Source organism: Grammomys surdaster, unplaced genomic scaffold (genome assembly GCF_004785775.1).
Source record: "Grammomys surdaster isolate TR1022 unplaced genomic scaffold, NIH_TR_1.0 168, whole genome shotgun sequence".
Classification (NCBI taxonomy): domain Eukaryota; kingdom Metazoa; phylum Chordata; class Mammalia; order Rodentia; family Muridae; genus Grammomys; species Grammomys surdaster.
Genome location: NW_021604616.1, coordinates 2,764,523 through 2,783,816, shown reverse-complemented (window position 1 = coordinate 2,783,816; position 19,294 = coordinate 2,764,523). Strand labels below are relative to the sequence as shown.

The window sequence follows — 19,294 nt, the reverse complement described above, 5'->3', positions numbered from 1 at the left end:
TGGAGTTCATCTGCCAAACTTTAGAAGGCAGAACTCAGACCTCAGATGGCTGCCTTAAGATGAGAATGAAGCAAATGAAAAGTTCACATGACAAAGGAAGATATTCTTGCTTACAGTCGTGTAAGAACTATGCATTTTCTGATACTTGAAAGAAAACTTAGAAAACGTCCCTGTAGTGTAAGATTATGTTTAGTTAATCCTCACCTTACATCTGAAATGCTACAAAATTAGGTTACATTCATTGGGTAGTATAGAAGACATATGGACCACCTGTAATCCAGCGTGCCTGGCAAGCATGCAAATTTCACATATTCTAATGGACTGTTGAAAAAATACTAATGTGTAACTTCTGTGGATGTGTTTGAACTTATTAGGCATCTATAGTATATAAACTTCTCTATGGGAAATTTTCTAGGTAAGGGAAAATACTATGCACCCTGTTTCAAAACATATTGGCTAGTCAAATAAAAGGGCTGTGTGACAACATTTCCAAAGTAGCCTTATAATTCATATGTTTTGTGTATAAAACTAGCCAGGATATTTTATTCATTTAGCCAAGCATAGCATGTTAGTATATCTGTGAAAATTCAGTAATTCGGAAAGGTTAAAATAGGCTTGTTTTTGGTAAATGAATAATGTAAAATTTCTGATTGAAGAAAATTAAAACCATAGTTTGGTGCCTTTGTATTTTTAGCAGTGGTCATTATACTTAAGCAACTGGTTTCAGTTGTTAGTGTTACATCTACATTATATAAAAAAAAAAAACAATTTGTTTGTTGCAAAGGCCAAAATGCGAAGACTATTATTGAAGAATTTGTCTTTGGGGCATTATTATTTCTGTAATTAGAAAATGTGATCTTAATGCCTTCCCTGTGAAACACATTCCTTCGATGGCTTGTTAGATAATTTAAGACAAAAAAAATCCATATGCAATTATCCTACTTTGGAATCATTGTCTCAGAGTGCTACCATGAAGTATGGAATGGCTTTGACTGCTAAGATATGTTGATTCCTCCAGATAGTCAAGAAAATGGGAGTTATGGCATTTAAATCAGCATCACAACGCATCAAGTCATTTTGTCCTGCTAACCACTTTTCTGCATTTATGAAATATGATACTTGTCCTTTTCCATATTAAAAGTCTTGACCCGTCTCATCTATGCTGCCTAGAACATGAGCTTGTTCATTCAGTCATTTAGAATAATTGCATGCTGATGGTGTTTCATTTATTGTGCTGACCTAGGTAGAAGGAGCTGTTAAGCCATGTTTAGGACACCAGGGGATGTGACAGAGAGAAAAAGACATTTGATTTGAGCTCAAATGAGCTATGCAAGGAAGAAGATGAAATGACATTGACCAAACACGGGATTTACAAATGAAAAGTCCCAGGGGGAAGGGGGGACCACACCTAAGTAGAGATTTTCAGATGCTCTCTGGAGGTTAGCTCCATGTACATAGGCAGCACTGGCTGGAGATAAGGCTGGAGAGGGAGCATATATTTACATATATCTTGTTACTGCAGTATTTCAGTATTTCTTTTAGCATATGAAGGAGTAAGTCACTGCTCTAACTTCTGCAAATCCTGTCTTATAAACCAACCTGAACTCTAGCTCTAAACTCCGTGTCCCCTTTTTCACTCTCATTCTCAATACTGTATCATATTTTTGCTAAACAATACTTGTAATTGCATTTTTGTTGTTATGATTTCTAACTGTTTTCAAATTCTTAAAGTGGATAAAAATTCATCAAGGTAGGATATTGTTTTATCCTTCTCCTCACCTGAGCACCTCATGGGCACTTGCTTTCACATCCATACTGATTATTTTTTGTGAAGCATGATTCTACTTTATGAGGATTGTTATACCGAAACTCTGCAGTGCATCTCATTACTTCATGCCTTCAAACATATTAGTGGATACCTTTCACTAAACAAGCATGAAAAGGAAATATTGACCAAAAGTTGTAATGTCAGATTGACTCCTCTGTAATAGTGAAGAACCACCCACCTTTCCCAAGAATTAGATAAATGACATGATGATGTAATAAGAAGGCTGATTGTTTTTGTATGCATTATCTCTCAATATATCTAGGCTTTCTGCTTTAGTTTGACTTTAGCATCCCCCAAAGGACATGCACCAGGGCCCTGGTTTTATAGCATTTCCCCAACCTCTTCATAAAACTAAAATTTGAGATATTCTTGAATTTCTACTTGCTAATTTTGAGTAAAATGATGTACACAGAAATGAATTCACATGAAACAGAAGTTCTTGTTGATAATGTAGCTACTACACATGCATCAGCTTCTTAAATAAAAATGTATCTCTAAGAAATAGTTGCTTCAAGAAGTGATCATTGTAATCTATCTGTACATGTGCATATACGTGTGTATGTGTGTGTGTGTGTGTGTGTGCGCGCGTGTGTGCGCATGTGTTCGCGTGTGTGCACGCTCATTGCTGGGGAACTATCTAATACAAGACATTGTAACTCCTTTTACATTGAAAGCATCCCTTTGTTTTCTTTTACAGAATTGTCAGCATCACACTGCTGGTGACTTCTGTGAGCGTTGTGCCCTAGGATACTATGGAATTGTCAGGGGATTGCCAAATGACTGTCAACCATGCGCTTGTCCTCTAATTTCATCCAGCAACAAGTAAGATTGATGAACATAACTGCATTTTCCCATACATAATCCCATCTGCCTGGCGCATGGACTCTGATATGCCAATATTTCTAAATAGACAAAAATCTCAAGCCACAGATATTTTTTAAATGAGATAAAAACACAAGTAAAGTCAGTGTGTGTCTACTCTTCTAAAATCCTCTTTTAAGTAAATAATACTTATTGATATAAATATAACTATCAATATTGACATTGGGTTTATTGCTAAGACAAATGATACATGTACAGATGTACATGGTTTTATGAGTGTACAAGTTTTGTGTGAGCTTTACACGTTATCTGTGATTCAGCTGTGAAGGATTGTCTGAGTGTATATTAAACCATGTGTGTGGCTGTTTCCTCTCATCTTATATGTATTAGATTCAATATTGGGAAATAATTATCAAAGAAGCAATTGAAAAATAGCATGATGAAGTCAGGATAACTTATTGTTAACTGCCTTTTAAGAAGTTGGAACTGGCTAAGAGCACAGACCCCCTTTCGTTTCAGATGGTTTGAGCGTGGTACCATGGAAACACTGCCACAGGGAAAAAAACATGAAACATTTCATTTCCATGGTGTCTGAACCTTCTGCCTTGGTTTATATCTATTTATTGCAAACATCTCAATGTTTTCATTTACCTTTTTGCTAATGCTATCTGTACTTTCTGTTGGTGATTTGTATCCTTCAATCTCCACATGGTAAAGTCATTTCCCTCTAAGAATTTGCTTTTGTAAGGAATGTATGACAGTTTGTCTAGAATTAGAGTTCTTGACACCTTAGGAATAAAAGAGCTACAAAGCCATGCAGATGAAATGAACGTCCACCAGCACACCCTCACCTAGTTTCCTCATTGTTAGCTTTGAATGCATTCTGAAAACAGTTGTGTCCAAATCACCTCCATTTCTTTTTGAAGACCACAATTCTTTCCAGTGTCAAACAGATTGTTAGATATTGTGGCTATTGATGAAGATAAAATATATTATTTTATTGCTCAACTACAAAATTATGCTTGTATGAAATAAAGTATTATTTTTCCATTTCCCTTTCCCAGCTCTCCCTCCAATCCCCATACTTAAACAAAGGAATGCCTTCATTTCATTGTTTATTAAAATGTAAACCATTTAGACTTAAAACAAATTCAGTCATAATTTCCCCTTAGGTATACTTTAATACTCACAGCTACAGAGTACAAAGTAGAAATACTGTTACTTCTTAGAGATGCTTCTTATAAGAGTTTGGCATTAAAAGAAATGGTCACAGAATTCAAAGTGATGAATGCCATTCTTTTTTAAAGCTGTATGTATTTATTTTATGCATATGAGTGTTCTAGCTGCATATACACTTGCATGGTGGTTTTGAGCCACCATGTGGCTACTGGAAATTAAACTCAGGACCTCTGGAAGAGCAGACAGTGTTCCTAACTACGGAGCCTTCTCTCCAGCTCCTGAATATCATCCTTAATTGTAGAATTGTCAAGAATATGTCGGAAGAAGTACTATTATATATAATATATTACCAAGAGTAGATAAGGGCTTTTTACAGGTTTGGGTGGTAAGAAATTATATGCACAAATGCCTAGAAAACAAATCACAGGCATGCTTAAGAACTAGGAAACAAAAACATTTGGAGTGTGGGGTATACACAATACTCCACAATTACTGAAGATGTCGGGATGACAAGTAACATGAAGACTGTATTGGAGAAATATTTGAGTGCCAGTCCATGAAATTTATTAACTTTCTATGTTAATTTAAAACACGAAGGCTTACTTTCTTTTCAAAACAGTTAATATGGTCAGAAGAACATTTTAGGAAGCCTGTGTCACTAGAGACCTGAATGAAAAGAAGTGAAACATGCAAAGAGGAAAAGAAATGAGACCAATTAAAGGGCATTTGCATTAATCTAAACAAGTGATGAGATCCGGACTCTAGGTAACAGCCACAAGAGGGCAGCACTGGGATGTGTGGGAGGGACTTACGGGCAGCACTACACAACTGGTAACTAACTAGGTGTGAGAGTGAGACAGGCAGGAGTTGAAGGCTGGTGATTTTCGCCACCTCACAAACCACCCCCCTCCCCATATGGCAGCACACAGGGAATCAGGAGAGAGCTGCTGCTGAGGACAGGTAATTTAAGGTTTAAATGGGTTCAAATTGATGTGAAAGGTCTGTCTGAATGGAAATATGCAAATAGCTGCACGGAATGGAAATCTGAAAATTGCAGGACCAGACGAAGGAAGAAATATGTTAATAAATGAATTAAAGTCAGATTGGATTTCCCAGGCAGATATTCCCCAAGGGGAGGACATAAAGCAAAGGCAAAATGGAACTTTAGTTGAGAAATCTCCATCACTAGAAAATGAAGAGCAAACGCAGGAGAAAGCAGAGAGAGCAAACTTTGGGCACTGCCCAAACTGGTACCCACGGAGGAGCAATATAGTTAGCAAGCATCCGGCATTGCTCTTTCAGAGGAGACTGAGCAAACACAGCAGTTTGTAACTCGAAGGACCTCTGCTGAAGGTCAACAATAGTGGAAGTCAACGTTAAATAAAAAGAGTCTTAAGAGAATCTGCCAGTTTTAGGAAGTCGAAAATATACAATTCTACCTTGGTTGGTTAGCAGAATCAATAAAACATCTTATTCACATTTTTTATTTCATAATTTGATTTGTTTTATTTGAGTATAAATTTTATTTCAAGGAGCCTGAATGGCTTAAAACGTCATAGTTATAGCCTCAATGGGACTGGGACTTTATCAACCACAACTGTAAGTAGTCCTTTTAAAATATCATAATCCCCTGTTCAAAAGCCAATACATAGACACTAAAATAAATATGTGTGTATCCTACCATTTATTCAATTTTCTTATCATACATTTTAGAGAAATGCTAGTCAAAAAGACTAAGCTGATTTCATGGCCCACTACTCTCAGCAACTGTAGCTTGGAACATATAGCCTAATTAACAAAAATGATCCATGGATGGTAAGAAGAATTAAAAGGCAAAATAGAAAAATGAGTCACAGCGAAGAGGGGCACTTTTTCCCGGTTTGTAAAACTAGATTGTAAGCTACAGATGGGAGAGGTAAAATGTCTTATTTTAGTGACTTCAGTTATGTGGTCCATGACAAAGAAAAGGCAAGGAAGACTCTGTGATGAGTTACTCACTGTCACAGCCTTAGCGTTATCTCATACCAACTGCCACAAACCTTCAGCACTATGGCCCAGCACCATTTACACACCCTTGAGTGTTGTACTGTGTACACCCAAGGAAAGGGCAGACCTTTTTATGGTAGTACCAGGAACCCACGTCAGTCTGTCTTTGCAAGCCATGGCTCACAGCACCTTTCCATGTGAGGTTGAGTTTAGAGTTGCTAGCTCATTTCCGAACAGAGTTAGAAACCTTTCTTCTCACTAAAGCCTGACATAGCTTATATAAAGTCCAGTCCAGTTTTAAGTATCCAGTTTAAAGCCCACTTCTAGGAGCATCGGTTTTCAGCCTTTATCCCTTTTCATGGCACTAATGCATTTACAGCATGTCTTAACTTCAATCAGATGTTCTTTCAGATATCAAGCATTTACTAAATAGTAAGTACTCCATCTCAATAGCCTGAATAAGAGAGAAAACACAAGTCCTGCCCTGCATTTGTGTATGGGTCCTACATAATTGTACATTCCATGAAGATAGGGGTAATATTTTATTTGTTCCTTTGATGACTAATATTTAGTGTCAGTCCAACTCAATGCCATCTGAGAATACCTTATCATCCTGGGAATATATAAGATGGCAGAATAGTCTCATTTCTTGCTCCTCCAGAGCTTGTATTTTTTTATAAAACAGTGAACAGAGACATGTACTGTAATAGTTAGGTTGAGATAGTGCTTCCAGGAAAAGCATGTAGCCACAGTGTGTGTGTGTGTGTGTGTGTGTGTGTGTGTGTGTGTGTGTGTATGTGTGTGTGTAGGGGGGCAGGATTAGTCCAGCTGAAGGGAAACAGTACACTGACACTTTAGCAAGGCCTCTGCCTGGCCCACGGCTGGCAGAGACTGGGTTAATGTAGCTGAAGTAGAGTGATTTGGAAGAGGTATCATTTCCGTGGAGGTCAGAGGCAGCATAGCATAGGATAGTGTGATGAGCCACTGAGAGTGGCTCCCATGACATTTAAACATCAAACAACAGTTTCATTGACTGTAAAAGAGGGAACAACGTCTCTGTTTCTTCAGCAAAGGACATAGACACGTAGTCGTTGACTAAGCTGAGGAAAATCAAGAGAATTTTCTCCAGAGGAGTTGAAAATCAGCTTAGATGTTAGAGTCAATGCAGTATTTAAAGCCCCTTAGGAAGAAGGCAGCGTCTTAGAGGAGAAAGCGGAACCTGAGCTTGAAATTGTGTTAACAGATGAAGAACACAACACACATCCATAAAAAAGCACCCTGAGAGCAGGGATCAAAACGAGAAGGAAGTGGTTTCCAGAGACCAGTCTGTTCTGTGATCCAAGGAGGGTCTCACACAGAACAGGCCCTGTAAGTTTTACAAACTGTGTGGTGTTGTATTTGAAACTAGACTTCACAGGGAAATAGAAACAGGTGTTCCCTAAGCAAGATGAACAAAGATTTCCAAGTGCTCATGCAAATGAGATCCGAGTCAGGAGTGGAGAGGAGTTGTGAGGTGGAACACTGAGCACTACCTGTAGGGAAGATGTCATGCCTCTATGCTCCTTCCAAAGCCTCTTTAAAACGTGAAGGAAAAAGATCAAACTCTGCAACAAAACATGTAATTCACCAGTTTGTATTAACTTGTCTAGAACTGCTACATCTCTATACAATATTTTAAAGATATTTTATTTATTGAGGAGTTTATTATTTTATAGAGATTGATTGTAGTTTCATTCTATAGGTCAGTGTAGATTGTATTTAAAATGCCTAGAGTCTGTTTCCCAGAGCCTATATATGAATATTAATCGATGTGATACACGTGGGCATGCACCCATACACATTTTCAGCATCAAATTTGAAGTTAAAGAACTGAAAACTTGTTAGATATGTCAGTTGCCAGTTTGGAGGTCCAAGATCTAAGGAAGACAAAAAATATCAATTGGTCAGATAACACGGCCGTGAATAGTAGATTTATTTGTTCATACACTTTGCAAAAGTTAAAATTTGGCATCGGTTCACAAACCATGGATTGGATGCATGAGTAGCTATAATAAGATACAACCCTAGTGATGCCCAAACCAAAGCGTATGGTGTTAGCCTGTGTTATTATTTGGGTCTTGGCCTGAAAACAATACTTCCTATTGCTTCTTTGTGTGGAATTATTTGGAAGACACCAAACAATGAAATCGGTTATCTGAAGCATCACTGCTTTCCAGGGCAGAAGTTTCCTCTTCCTAAGGCTCAGTGACGCCCTGTCTGCTGGGAATGCAGCAGCGCTGGTTTGAGCTGTGGCCTGGCTGTGGTATACACATGAGATAGGGAAGATGATTACAGGGCAATTATTTAAAAGACAACAAAATAGTTACCACATTTTGTTCATTTTAGTTTAGAAAGCTCTGTCGTCTTACCACACACCTAATCAAATTACTTTGTGTACTTTATTCAAGTGTTGAAGTCTGGAAGGTTACGAAAGACCCTGTGGTATTCTGCGTAAAGCATTCACTCACACTCCATATATTGAACTTGATTTCAGAAAAAAAAATACATAGTCTTTGCATCCTCTTTCTTTTGTTTGGTTTTTTTTTACCTGGAGGGTGTCCAGCAATACCTGGCCCAGTATAAGACATGCGCACACACATTCCCATCAAAATTCTTTGAATTAATAAAAATTGTGATCAATTTTGTTGAAATGTAATATGTATATACATTTTATAAAATTTTTTAAAATTCCAAAAATGCTTATATTTTTAATGTGGTACCTTAGTAATTCATCAAAAATGAACCAATTTTGTTATCTATCATTAGTAGTATTTGATTATCTTACCATAAATAAGAACTTTATCAATATTTGTAAATATATTTATCACATACACCCCAAAATGTCCCAGTGGCCTTGGTAATGGGAAGAATTACTGAATTTTATCAGATAAGTGATTAACACTGTCTGTTATTTTCTGGTTCAGTTTCAGCCCATCTTGTGTATTGGAAGGTCTGGAAGATTACCGTTGCACAGCCTGCCCGAGGGGGTATGAAGGACAGTACTGCGAAAGGTACAGACAATCGCACACGGGGATCAGAAAGGGTCACGGTACTATTAATTGCATTTGTGATGTTTATCATTTATATTTGAGTAATTAATGCTTCACAACTTTTTCATAGCTTTAAAAGTGCTCCTTTAAAAATTTGTTTGTTCTAATTTCATGCTGAGACCTTAGTGATCCCAAATAATTTCATGATCATTTAATTTATATCTTAATACAAACAGAGTCAGATGTAATTTTATAAGAACAAATGTCAGGGTTTTCCAAAGCTTTTTGGTAGTTATGGAAATTGAGATCCTGGTCACATTGTTCTCAATTTCACTGGCCAGGAGTATCCAGCAATAACTTAAAACATCGTACATTTCTTAGCATTTTGGCTGAGAACAAGTGGGTCTTTGTGTATTCTAGAATTACATGGTAATTAGAGTAATTAGTCCTATCTAGAAAATAAAGTGTTTGTTATTGAGTTCCCTTTTTAGTAGGCAATCAATATTCCTTAAAGAAATCAGAAAACTGAAAATCTGGGAAAGCACCATCAAACTGAATTTAGGTTCCATGTAAATGCTCAGCTAAGGAACACAGCCCCAGACTGGCTATTTCTCAAGAAGCAAATTCACATCTTTTAGATACACATTTACAGGAGACCAGGAACGTTCAAATGGTTTCTAGCACTAGTATTTAAGACACTGCAGGGTAACTAATACTAACTATTATTGTGATAAACATGTTCTGTGATCTTAGTATAATTGATAGCAATCTGATAGTTTCATAACAATTCATAGACAAAGCTTAGTTCCAGCAACCTGTCTGGGTCCCATTTTTCTTTCTACTTAACAGTTTTCCTGATTATCAGATGTGTAAGGGACCCCATTGGTGTCCTGCCCAGGTTCCCTCACAGGAAAATGTATAATTCACCTGAGAATTTACCTCATCTTTCTCTGGTGGCTCATAGTCAATAACTAACAAGAGAGAATGGATTTCAAAAGTCTGTATCCTCTGCCTAAAAGCAGAACAAATTTTGAGACTTTCTTTATATTCTAAACTTTTCTATGTAAGAAAGCTAAGATTGAAAATCACCTGAAATCACACTTAACTCACAGTTTTCTTTCCCATTGCCTGTTTGCCCACCTCACTGGAGATTCCTAGGAGCTCCTGAAACCATTAGTCATATTTTTAAACTAAAACAGTATTTGTTATTATTCCCTTTCAACTACTTATGAGTCTTTTATACAACCACCAATAGTTATATGGATAATGGCAATAGAACTGAATGGAGAACAGAGATGTAAGTTTTATGGATTCCAATAAAATGTATGTTTATATATTTTCAAAGATCTGTATATGATAACTACATGTTATACCCAGCACTTTCATACGTATATAGAATGGTGTGTTCATACTGCCCATATCACTGGGAATTAGCAGAGATTCAACAGCTTATAACGTAAACACCCCAAAAAATTTTCAGTTATATGGAAGATGTATACATCATTTTGACATAGGTTACAGATGATTAGGGCAGGTCTTTCTTATATCTGTCATGTCCTTTGGGATTATGCTGAAATGAGTATTCATTTAATGCCCTTGTAATATCATGACTGAAAGCGACCCTGGGTACCAATGGGATCATTTGTAGCAATTTATAACACAAATACACAAATATTTTATGCCACAGATAACTTTATAAATTGGCATTGCCATTATCTACTAAAGCAGCTGTGTAGAAAAGACTAGAAGAATGTATAGTAAGATCACAATTTCACAATTACTGTCTGATAGCAGAGTGATCACAGAAAGCCATCATTTTAATATGCATTAACGTAGATTCAGTAGGAGTTGGCTGTTCATGCAGTACTAGCAAACGAGTGGTTTGAATTGTTTTTGCAATTCTCAAATGTTATAGCTTTGAATTTATCATCTCTAACATATAAGTGATCAGGCTATATTTCCCTAAAAAAATTGCTTCCATTCAACTAAATTATACCAAAGGTCTTGGTTAAATTTTTATTGTAACTTTCTAGATAAATGTGTTCCACTTAGGAGACCTCCTAAAATCACTAAATCACCTTATGACCTGCCCAGAGGCAGTCAGGGTCGAAAACTGCTTGTGTTTCTTCATTGTCCTGTAATGTAGAAGCCCCTCCTTATACTTTATCTTCATTAGTCGCGTACACTCATTTCGTGTGCGCATGCTAAGAAACCAAGTGACCAAGCCAAGCCAATTCTCAGCTACTCAGGAGGCTGAGGCAGGAGGATGGCATGTTCAAACTGCTAAAAATTGAGTTTGAGACCAGCCTGGGCATCTATACAAAAACAAACAAAAATGAACAGAGATTCAGAGTGTATATTTTCATATGCAGGATCTGAGGCACAATCCCTAGTAACACATGTGGACTTACACTCACATGAGTGTACGCGCATGTGCGAGGACAAACACACACAAACACACACACATACCAGCAGATTTAAAATTAAGACTTTCATTAATCTCCATTCTTTTGTCCTATTCCAATCTAGGTGTGCTCCAGGCTACACTGGCAGCCCAAGCAGCCCTGGAGGCTCCTGTCAAGAATGTGAGTGTGACCCTTATGGCTCTCTGCCGGTTCCCTGTGACCGGGTCACAGGACTCTGCACGTGCCGCCCTGGAGCCACAGGAAGAAAGTGTGATGGCTGCGAGCACTGGCATGCACGCGAGGGCGCGGAGTGTGTCTGTACGTATACTAACTTAGCTGCTAGTTCTGTGGGCCTGGCTTCCATGTCTGCCTCAGTTCCTACAAGCTCTGAGTTTCCTTGTTTGCAGTAGCTGGTGCTACTCTGCATCCTTTCTGAAGCTCTCTACCCACCTTCTGCTCCTGGCATGCTGTTTGTATTTCCCTCCCGCTAAGCAAAGCGCTGTGGAAAAAATTCTCAGCAAGCTTTAATCAATTCATTGAAGACCTATGACAAAGCTCCTCTAGACAAGTCTTATTTTTGCCCATCTCAGGATTTGCCATTTTGCCTAAAGTTGGCACTGCCTTTGTGACAGATTAAAGATCCAAATGTATTAAATTTTTAGAATCCTCCTGAATTTGTAATTGACTGGATAGGCATTTTAAGCCTTGAATTACAACTGATTTTTTTCCCCAGCTTTTACATAATGCTTTGCAATTTCTTCTCAAACTACAAACACTGGATGTGGTTACAGTACTTTCAAGTTTTTAAGTATTTACTTACAGAATAAACAGTGGAGAACAGATTTTTTCCTCTCCCTCTCTCCCTCTCTCCCTCTCCCTCATGCCTTCTCCCTCTCTCCCTCCCCCTCTCTCCCTCTCCCTCCTCTCCATCCCTCCCTCCCTGCTCTCTGCCCTCCCCCATCTATCTCTCATATCTCCTGATTCTGGATTCAGTATTGAAATTACATTGGATTCAGTAGTTTAAATAGATAACACTGACTATTACTTAAATCAATTCAAATCTAGAATAAGTTATTTATAAAGTTAAAGGGAGAATATTGAGCCATGCTCAGCTTTTCTTAAAGAAATTTATTTTATTCCATTTTATTATGATATTTACATATTTCAGGGTATTTGTACATGCTAGTCTTCCCTCTTTTAAGGTCCTGTTGTGTCTAATTCTGAGTTGCATTTTAAGAACTTAGGTCATGCTCCTGCTTTATAAAAAGTTGCCTCAGAAGCTAAAAGTGGGATTAAAACTAGGTCAAATTATTAAGACTGGGCCATTTGGAAAAATACATGTTTTAAAATTGGTCTAGGGACTGAAGAGATGGCTCAGAGACTGAGTACCTGTTACTCTTTCAAAGGATCCAAGTTCAATGCCAAGCACCCATGTCAGGAGGGTCAGAACAGCTCCAGGAGAGCCAAAGGGCTCTGGTGACTGCCATAGGCACCTGCACTCATGTGCACGTACCCACACAGAAACACACTACATATCCAGAAATTAAAATATTTTGAATCTCTAAAGCAGGGTTTTCTTTGGATTCCAACTCTCTTTAATGCAAATATATAATGCTTGAAGTAAATAAGAAGACCTATGGATATGTGTGACTCTGTTTGAGAACTTAATGCCACTTCACAGAGCCTCCCTCGTGATGTTTGCACCAGGATGGGGAATAATAAGTAAAAATAAGTGTAAGTGTTGGTGTGCAGAAAGGCTATAGACATAAGATACATTAGTCCTATACTGTTATTACACACACACACACACACACACACACACACACACACACTTGTAATTATTTTAAAGATAATTTTAAAAATAGTCCCAGGCCAACAGTAGAACTCCACAGACAAAATCCCTTGCCACCAAGCCTCACAACATCAATTCAATGCCTGAGATCCACATGCAAGGAGACAAATGGCTTCCAGACGTTGTCCTCTGACCTACACACACATGCTACAGCACGCATGTACACATACACACACATGCACACACATACAAATAAATAAATAAATAAATAAATAAATAAATAGATTTTAGTGGGCTGCCAAATATCTCACAGCACTGCTTCATTATTGACATAGATGTATAACTAGCTAAGTAACATATCAACACAAATCAACAATCACTGAACTATGAGTAATCGTTTTATTAATTATGCAGATGTCAACCTGGAAAAAGTAACATGTTTAAACAGTAGCACATTAAAAGCAACAGAGGATGAAATAAAAAGGATTTCTTATCTAAACATTTGTTTTAAAAAAGAACTGTGATTGTCCCAGCCAAATTAGCTTCATGTTCTTCTTCTGGTGATTAATTCTTTATTTACATATTGAATAAGTGTATCAAACAAAAATTTAACCCATCCCTGCCATACATCTCTGATTTCCACATGTTCTATCTGATAGTCATTTAGAAAGCATTAAGCCCATGGTGACAGTCACTTAACCGTTTACTGTCTGTACGAATTATTCTTGTCAAAGCAATGCACTTAACACCTGTTGAACGTGAGGTTCACTCTCATTACTTTGACCTGGAGATTTTTATTTCCTTCTGGAATATTACAGTGACTCATCACATAATAAAATGTTAAATTGTGGAAATTTCTTTGCTATCTATACCTCTATCCTGCATTATTTACAGCTATGTTGTATGAGTAGCCATTCCTTCTATAGTCTTCCTCCAGGCTTAATGGTTCCCTCTGGTTTCCACCTTTCTTTATATTGACCCTAAGAACCATTACACAGAATAACTTTGGACTTTTCTTCCTTTAGCATCTTTTGACAGTTTCTGAGGTTTAGTACAAACATGCTGTAGTTTTCTTTGGCTGCTCTCCCTCCCACCCCTCAGCTCAGCCCACTGCTCCCAATTCCTACTTCCTACCCCTGCTTTTAAAGCGTCTGAAGAAAACAAGATTCAGTGAGGACATAGCTCTGGCTCATACTCAGTTCTCTTTGTGAGAGACTTCTCTATCCCCAAGCTAAATTAGATCAAGGGACCAAAGAACAGACTGACCTGGTGCATCTTATCTTTGGGGTCTGCTTCATCACGTGGGATCACAGTGGGCTTTTACACTGCCCCGGGGTGTGAGTCAGGAGAAGGACCTTAGTGCAGAGACAGAATATGAGGAGTAAGAAAAATAAATGTCCATGCTGGTCTCAGGAAGCATGTTGACAACAGTGAGAAGAGTATGTCTCGGCTTGGTAGAAACTAGCTCGAATGGTTACTTTATATGAATTATATGAGAATTAAATTGGTTCTCTATTGTTAATTCTTTAAGAAACACAACTGAAATTGACTCATATCACATATTTAAATGTTTTGTTTCTATCTTTAGTTTTGTTTTCATTTCTAAACTGTTTTCATCATGTATAGTCTAAGAACATGGTACTGTGTTACACAGGACATTCGCATACAACAATAAGGCCTAAGATCCACAGACTCACTTTTTGTTTAATAAAAGTTACAGATTTATGCTATAGAATTTGGACAACACAGGCGAAATGAAATATTGAGATGTCTCTCACACCTAAATTTCTGTAAATGTCTGTTATTAATGAGCATCACTCGCCAGTAAGGCAAGCTAAGACTGTATTTAAAAGGGACTTTCCTCAGTCTGGTATGGTGATGAATGCTTGTAACCCAACACTTGGAGAGTAGAAACAGAAAACAAGATGATCAGCAGTTCAAGATCATCCTTGGCTACTTCACAAGTTTGAGGACAACCTGGGCTTCATGAGACCCTGTCTGAAAAAAAATCAACAGGGAGGGGATTCGAGAATCTTCTATAGAATGCATTCATTGTATATACTATATTTCAATGATAATAAAATAATAATCTATACAATAATCTTTTCATTAGGAAATATGGAAACTCCAGAGTCTCTCAGTAAGCTGACTTTAGCCCCATCACAGTGATTAACTCATTCCTCCGAGTCAGTAAAAGGCATCACTCAGTACCCAGCACCTTCAGATTCCAAGTTCAGATGTCAAGCATCCCCTAAACCACCCCTTTCACCACAAACAGGTCTGTCATCATAGCATTGTTTAAAGGCTCATCTTGCAGGAGCGTTTCCCATTTTCTTGGTTCAGTGTTCAACCCCTGTATATTCCTGGTTATTCTTGCAGCTTATCTGTGCATGTAACTGAGAGCTGGTTCTGGCTTTACCTCAGCTCCCTGGTGATCAAAATCTAGAGGATTCATAGACCCATAGACCATAGTGTAGGAGACACATAAGATTTTGCAATATGAAACAAGCTATGACAAGAAGGGACATAATCAGAGAAACCCACTACTTTAGCCAGCATGTTGGATAGGCTTTACACTGTTTGGTTTTTAAAATTATTTCCTGGTACTTAAATTTTTCTATTTATTTAGTATGTGTATATGTGAGTATGTGTATGAGTATGCATGTATATGTGTGTACCTGTGTACATGTCTGGGTACATAAAGGTATGTATCCAGAGGACAGAGAACAACTTCCAGAAATTGCTTTCTGTCTTTTCATCTTGTGGATCCAGGTGGTCAGATTCATGTTGTCTGATTTGGGAGCAAATCATGATTTGGGAGATTCATGTTGTCTCTTTGCCTGCTGAGCCATCTTCTGAACTCAAGGTCATCTGCCTTTCTTTTATAGGCTGTTTTTTAAGTTTTAAAGATCATATATCTAATTAATACAGATACTTATTCATCAGACATTGTCTAAAGTGGCTGTGCTTCATTGCAATAAGAAGGATATATTAGGTTGGTGCTTAGGTTAATTTCATAACTTTTCTTATTTCTAAGCACAAACTTGGAGGGTTTTTGTTTGGTTATTTTGGTGCTTCTTTGGTTGTTTCGGTGTTTGGTTATGTTGGTGTTTGGTTGATTGGTTTAGTGTTTGGCTGGTTGGTTTGGTGTTTGGTTGATTGGTTTAGTGTTTGGTTGGTTGGTTTGATGTTTGGTTGGTTTGGTGTTTGGCTGGTTGGTTTGGTGTTTAGTTGGTTGGTTTGAGGTTTGTTTGTTTTTACATGCTATCCAGGCAGTCCACTATTGAACTACATACCAGTCCAAATTTCACAGTTTGAACAAGAGGAATTACTTAGGACAGCTGGACAATGTTCATCCTTTAAGTGTATTTGTGCTTCTGAATATTTTATTGTAATTCTTAGAACAGAGTTTCTACTTGGTAAGTTGAGTTACACAAATCCATCCTCCTCTCTTATTCATAACTGACATATCATTTCATAAAATGAGAATACCTACCTACCCTGAAATTTGAGAAAAATTGAGAAAACAATTATGTATTCAATGCAAAAAAAATGAAACCCAAAAGTTGATTTGTTCATGTCCTATTTTCTTAAAATGTATAGTTAACAGAATAACTCATACAATGTTTAAAATAGACCATGAGTGGCAGAGTAAAATATAGAACACTCTTGGGGAACTGCAATTAAAATTAGCAATTTTGACAAAATGTTACTCCATAAAAGGAACCCAAAGTACCATCTCATATCTTATAAATATCAAACTCATGCTTATGACCATTGCATAAGAGATATTTGTGACATATCTGTTTTGTTATTTATATCATAATTTATTTAAAATGTAGCATATATGAAGGAGCATCTATAATCAGTATTGCAGTGGCAATTATAAATGTTCTTGAGTCAGCAGTTCTGCAGAGACACAATGAGGGTTCTTCTTCTTTAAATCCTGTTTCATATTTAATTCTTTATTAGTGAGGGTGCTGCACATCCTGTGGAACCCATGTGGGGGTCAGAGCACAGCCTGAGGAAGGTTATTCTCTCCTTACCCTGTGTAAGTTGTGGGAATCAAAATCCGATCATTGAGTTTGATGACTATCATTCTTAATCACCAGGTCCTCTCACTGGCCCAGCATTCTTGTTCTTAGTAGCTAGTTGCCAGTAAGCATCTCACCATCAAAAGGTACATGTCCTTGCCATCGCTAGAATACTGGTGATCTATTCTAATCAAAGAAGATTAATAATGACCCTCTTTCCTACATACAGGAGCAGGAACACTTGGTAGAATGCTGTCATTGTACAAATACACAATACTTAGCGCTCCAAAAGATGATTTTAAAAGATCTCTAGAAGTGATATATTAATCTATGACGTTAAATGTGATCACCCTGTATTCTCACACCTAAATGTCATACTGTGTCTACCACCACTTAGTTTTCAAACAGGCTACTTTGCAAAGGCCAGTGTGTTTGCCATAACTTTGTAGGACTAGAAGCCATGCTGTGATGTTCAAATTCAAGTTCAGAGCAGTGTACATGCTAGCTTACAAGCCTTCCTCTACTTATCTCTTTTATTAGTAGTCTACACTTTTGTTTGTTTGTTAACAGTCTGCTCTGCATCATTCCAGACTACTGTTGTGTAAAACAGCATTTGTGAGGCTGATTCCGGATGACTCTAAGTTCCCTTCTTGCCATACTGACAAGTAAATTAGTAAATTAAGGCACTGAACAGCTGACTAATGGAGACTGCTGGTCGCTATTGCTTTTATTTTGAACAGGCTTTTACTTAAAAGTAAACTAAACTCAGCTTCAATTTTTCACTCTGAATGAGCACAAAAGGTTTATTGACCCCCTTGCCCCAAAGAAGTATAGACTCACATATTGGTTAAAATGAGACAGCTTTTCTAGACAATGTTTCATAATCTTTAGAATGGAAATGCTACATATTGGAAGTATCTTTATAAAAATGACCCATGCTAGTTAGTTTTCTTGTCAACTTGACATAAGCCTGGGTCATTTGGGAAGAGAGATTTACAAGTAAGAAAGTGTTTCCATCAGACTGACCTATAGAAAAGACTTGAGAAGGTTTTCTGGTTGTTGTTTGGTTTCATTTGATTTTTTAGTGTTTGTTTGTTTGTTTGTTTGTTTGTTTTTATTATGAAAGACTGATATAAGAGGACCCAGCCCATCATGTGTGGTGTCATTCTTAGCAGAGATCGGTCTGTGATGTATAAGAAAACAAACTGAGCAAGTATGAAGAGCAAATTAGTCAATAAACAGCATGGCTTTTGCCTTTTCTTCCATGGCTTATGCTTCCCTTTCTGCCTCCAATTTCCTGTCCTGACCTCCTACCATGATGGATTATAAACTGTGAGAAGATACTAATCCATTCCTCCCCAAGCTGCTTTTGATCATTATGCTTATTAGCTTCTCAATAGAGAGCAAGCCAGGACAGAACCTGCCCGCTCCTTTTAACTCTTTGGCTATTTTTTAAAGCAAGATAGTTTGAACATCTCATCATGTTTGGATGAAATATTTCCTTGGTTTAGGCTGAATCGCACTTTTCATAATTATCTCTAATTCTCTATACGCCATGTCACTGACAACCATTCTTAGGCTCTCTCTACATTCCTCCTTCCTTTACCTTTCTGCACTCATTCTTTTTCTACATTCCTCTGGTGTTTACATGCTTTTACAATTCCATTTGGGTTTTGAAAAACTATATCACCCTTGAAATGCAATAGGCTTGTCTTTTCTGCTTTATTATTCTCCATTGAATTTTAGTGTGTGTGTGTGTGTGTGTGTGTGTGTGTATTGTATTTTGCTGGTATGTATGCAATTGTGGGTACATTTTTGTGGAAGACAGAGAACAACAACAATGTTATTTTACCTCAAGTTCTGTGCCCATTGTTTTTGAGACAGGTGCCCTCAGTGATCCAGGACTCACTGACTACTCTGGATTGGCTAGCCTCTAAGCCCAGTATACCCACCTGTCTCTGACTCCCCAGTGATAGTACCACAAGCTTGTGCCATCCTGCCTGGGTTATTTAGTATGGCTTGAGGATCAAACTGTGATCCTCATGCTTGTGTGGCTAGGGCTGTACTGAGTTTTCTTCAGATCTTGCTTTTCCTATCTTATGTAATTTGATTTTGTTTAAATGGTATACACATTTGTATTTCACAACTTCTATATGTACCGATTTCTGAATCTCTACCTTAATTCACATTACTAGAAATTTGGGAGATTGTTTTTTTTT

General features: G+C 37.5%; 1 protein-coding gene across 1 annotated transcript in view; it reads left to right on the top strand.

Moving 5' to 3' along the window:
• The window catches only part of Lama2 (laminin subunit alpha 2), a 575,131-nt gene that overhangs the window by 411,735 nt on the left and 144,102 nt on the right, over positions 1-19,294 (top strand). Inside the window, exons 30-32 of the mRNA XM_028766419.1 lie at positions 2,526-2,650; positions 8,779-8,865; positions 11,374-11,567. Of these exons, the coding sequence (XP_028622252.1) occupies positions 2,526-2,650; positions 8,779-8,865; positions 11,374-11,567 (406 nt within the window). The remainder of the gene's footprint in view (positions 1-2,525; positions 2,651-8,778; positions 8,866-11,373; positions 11,568-19,294) is intronic.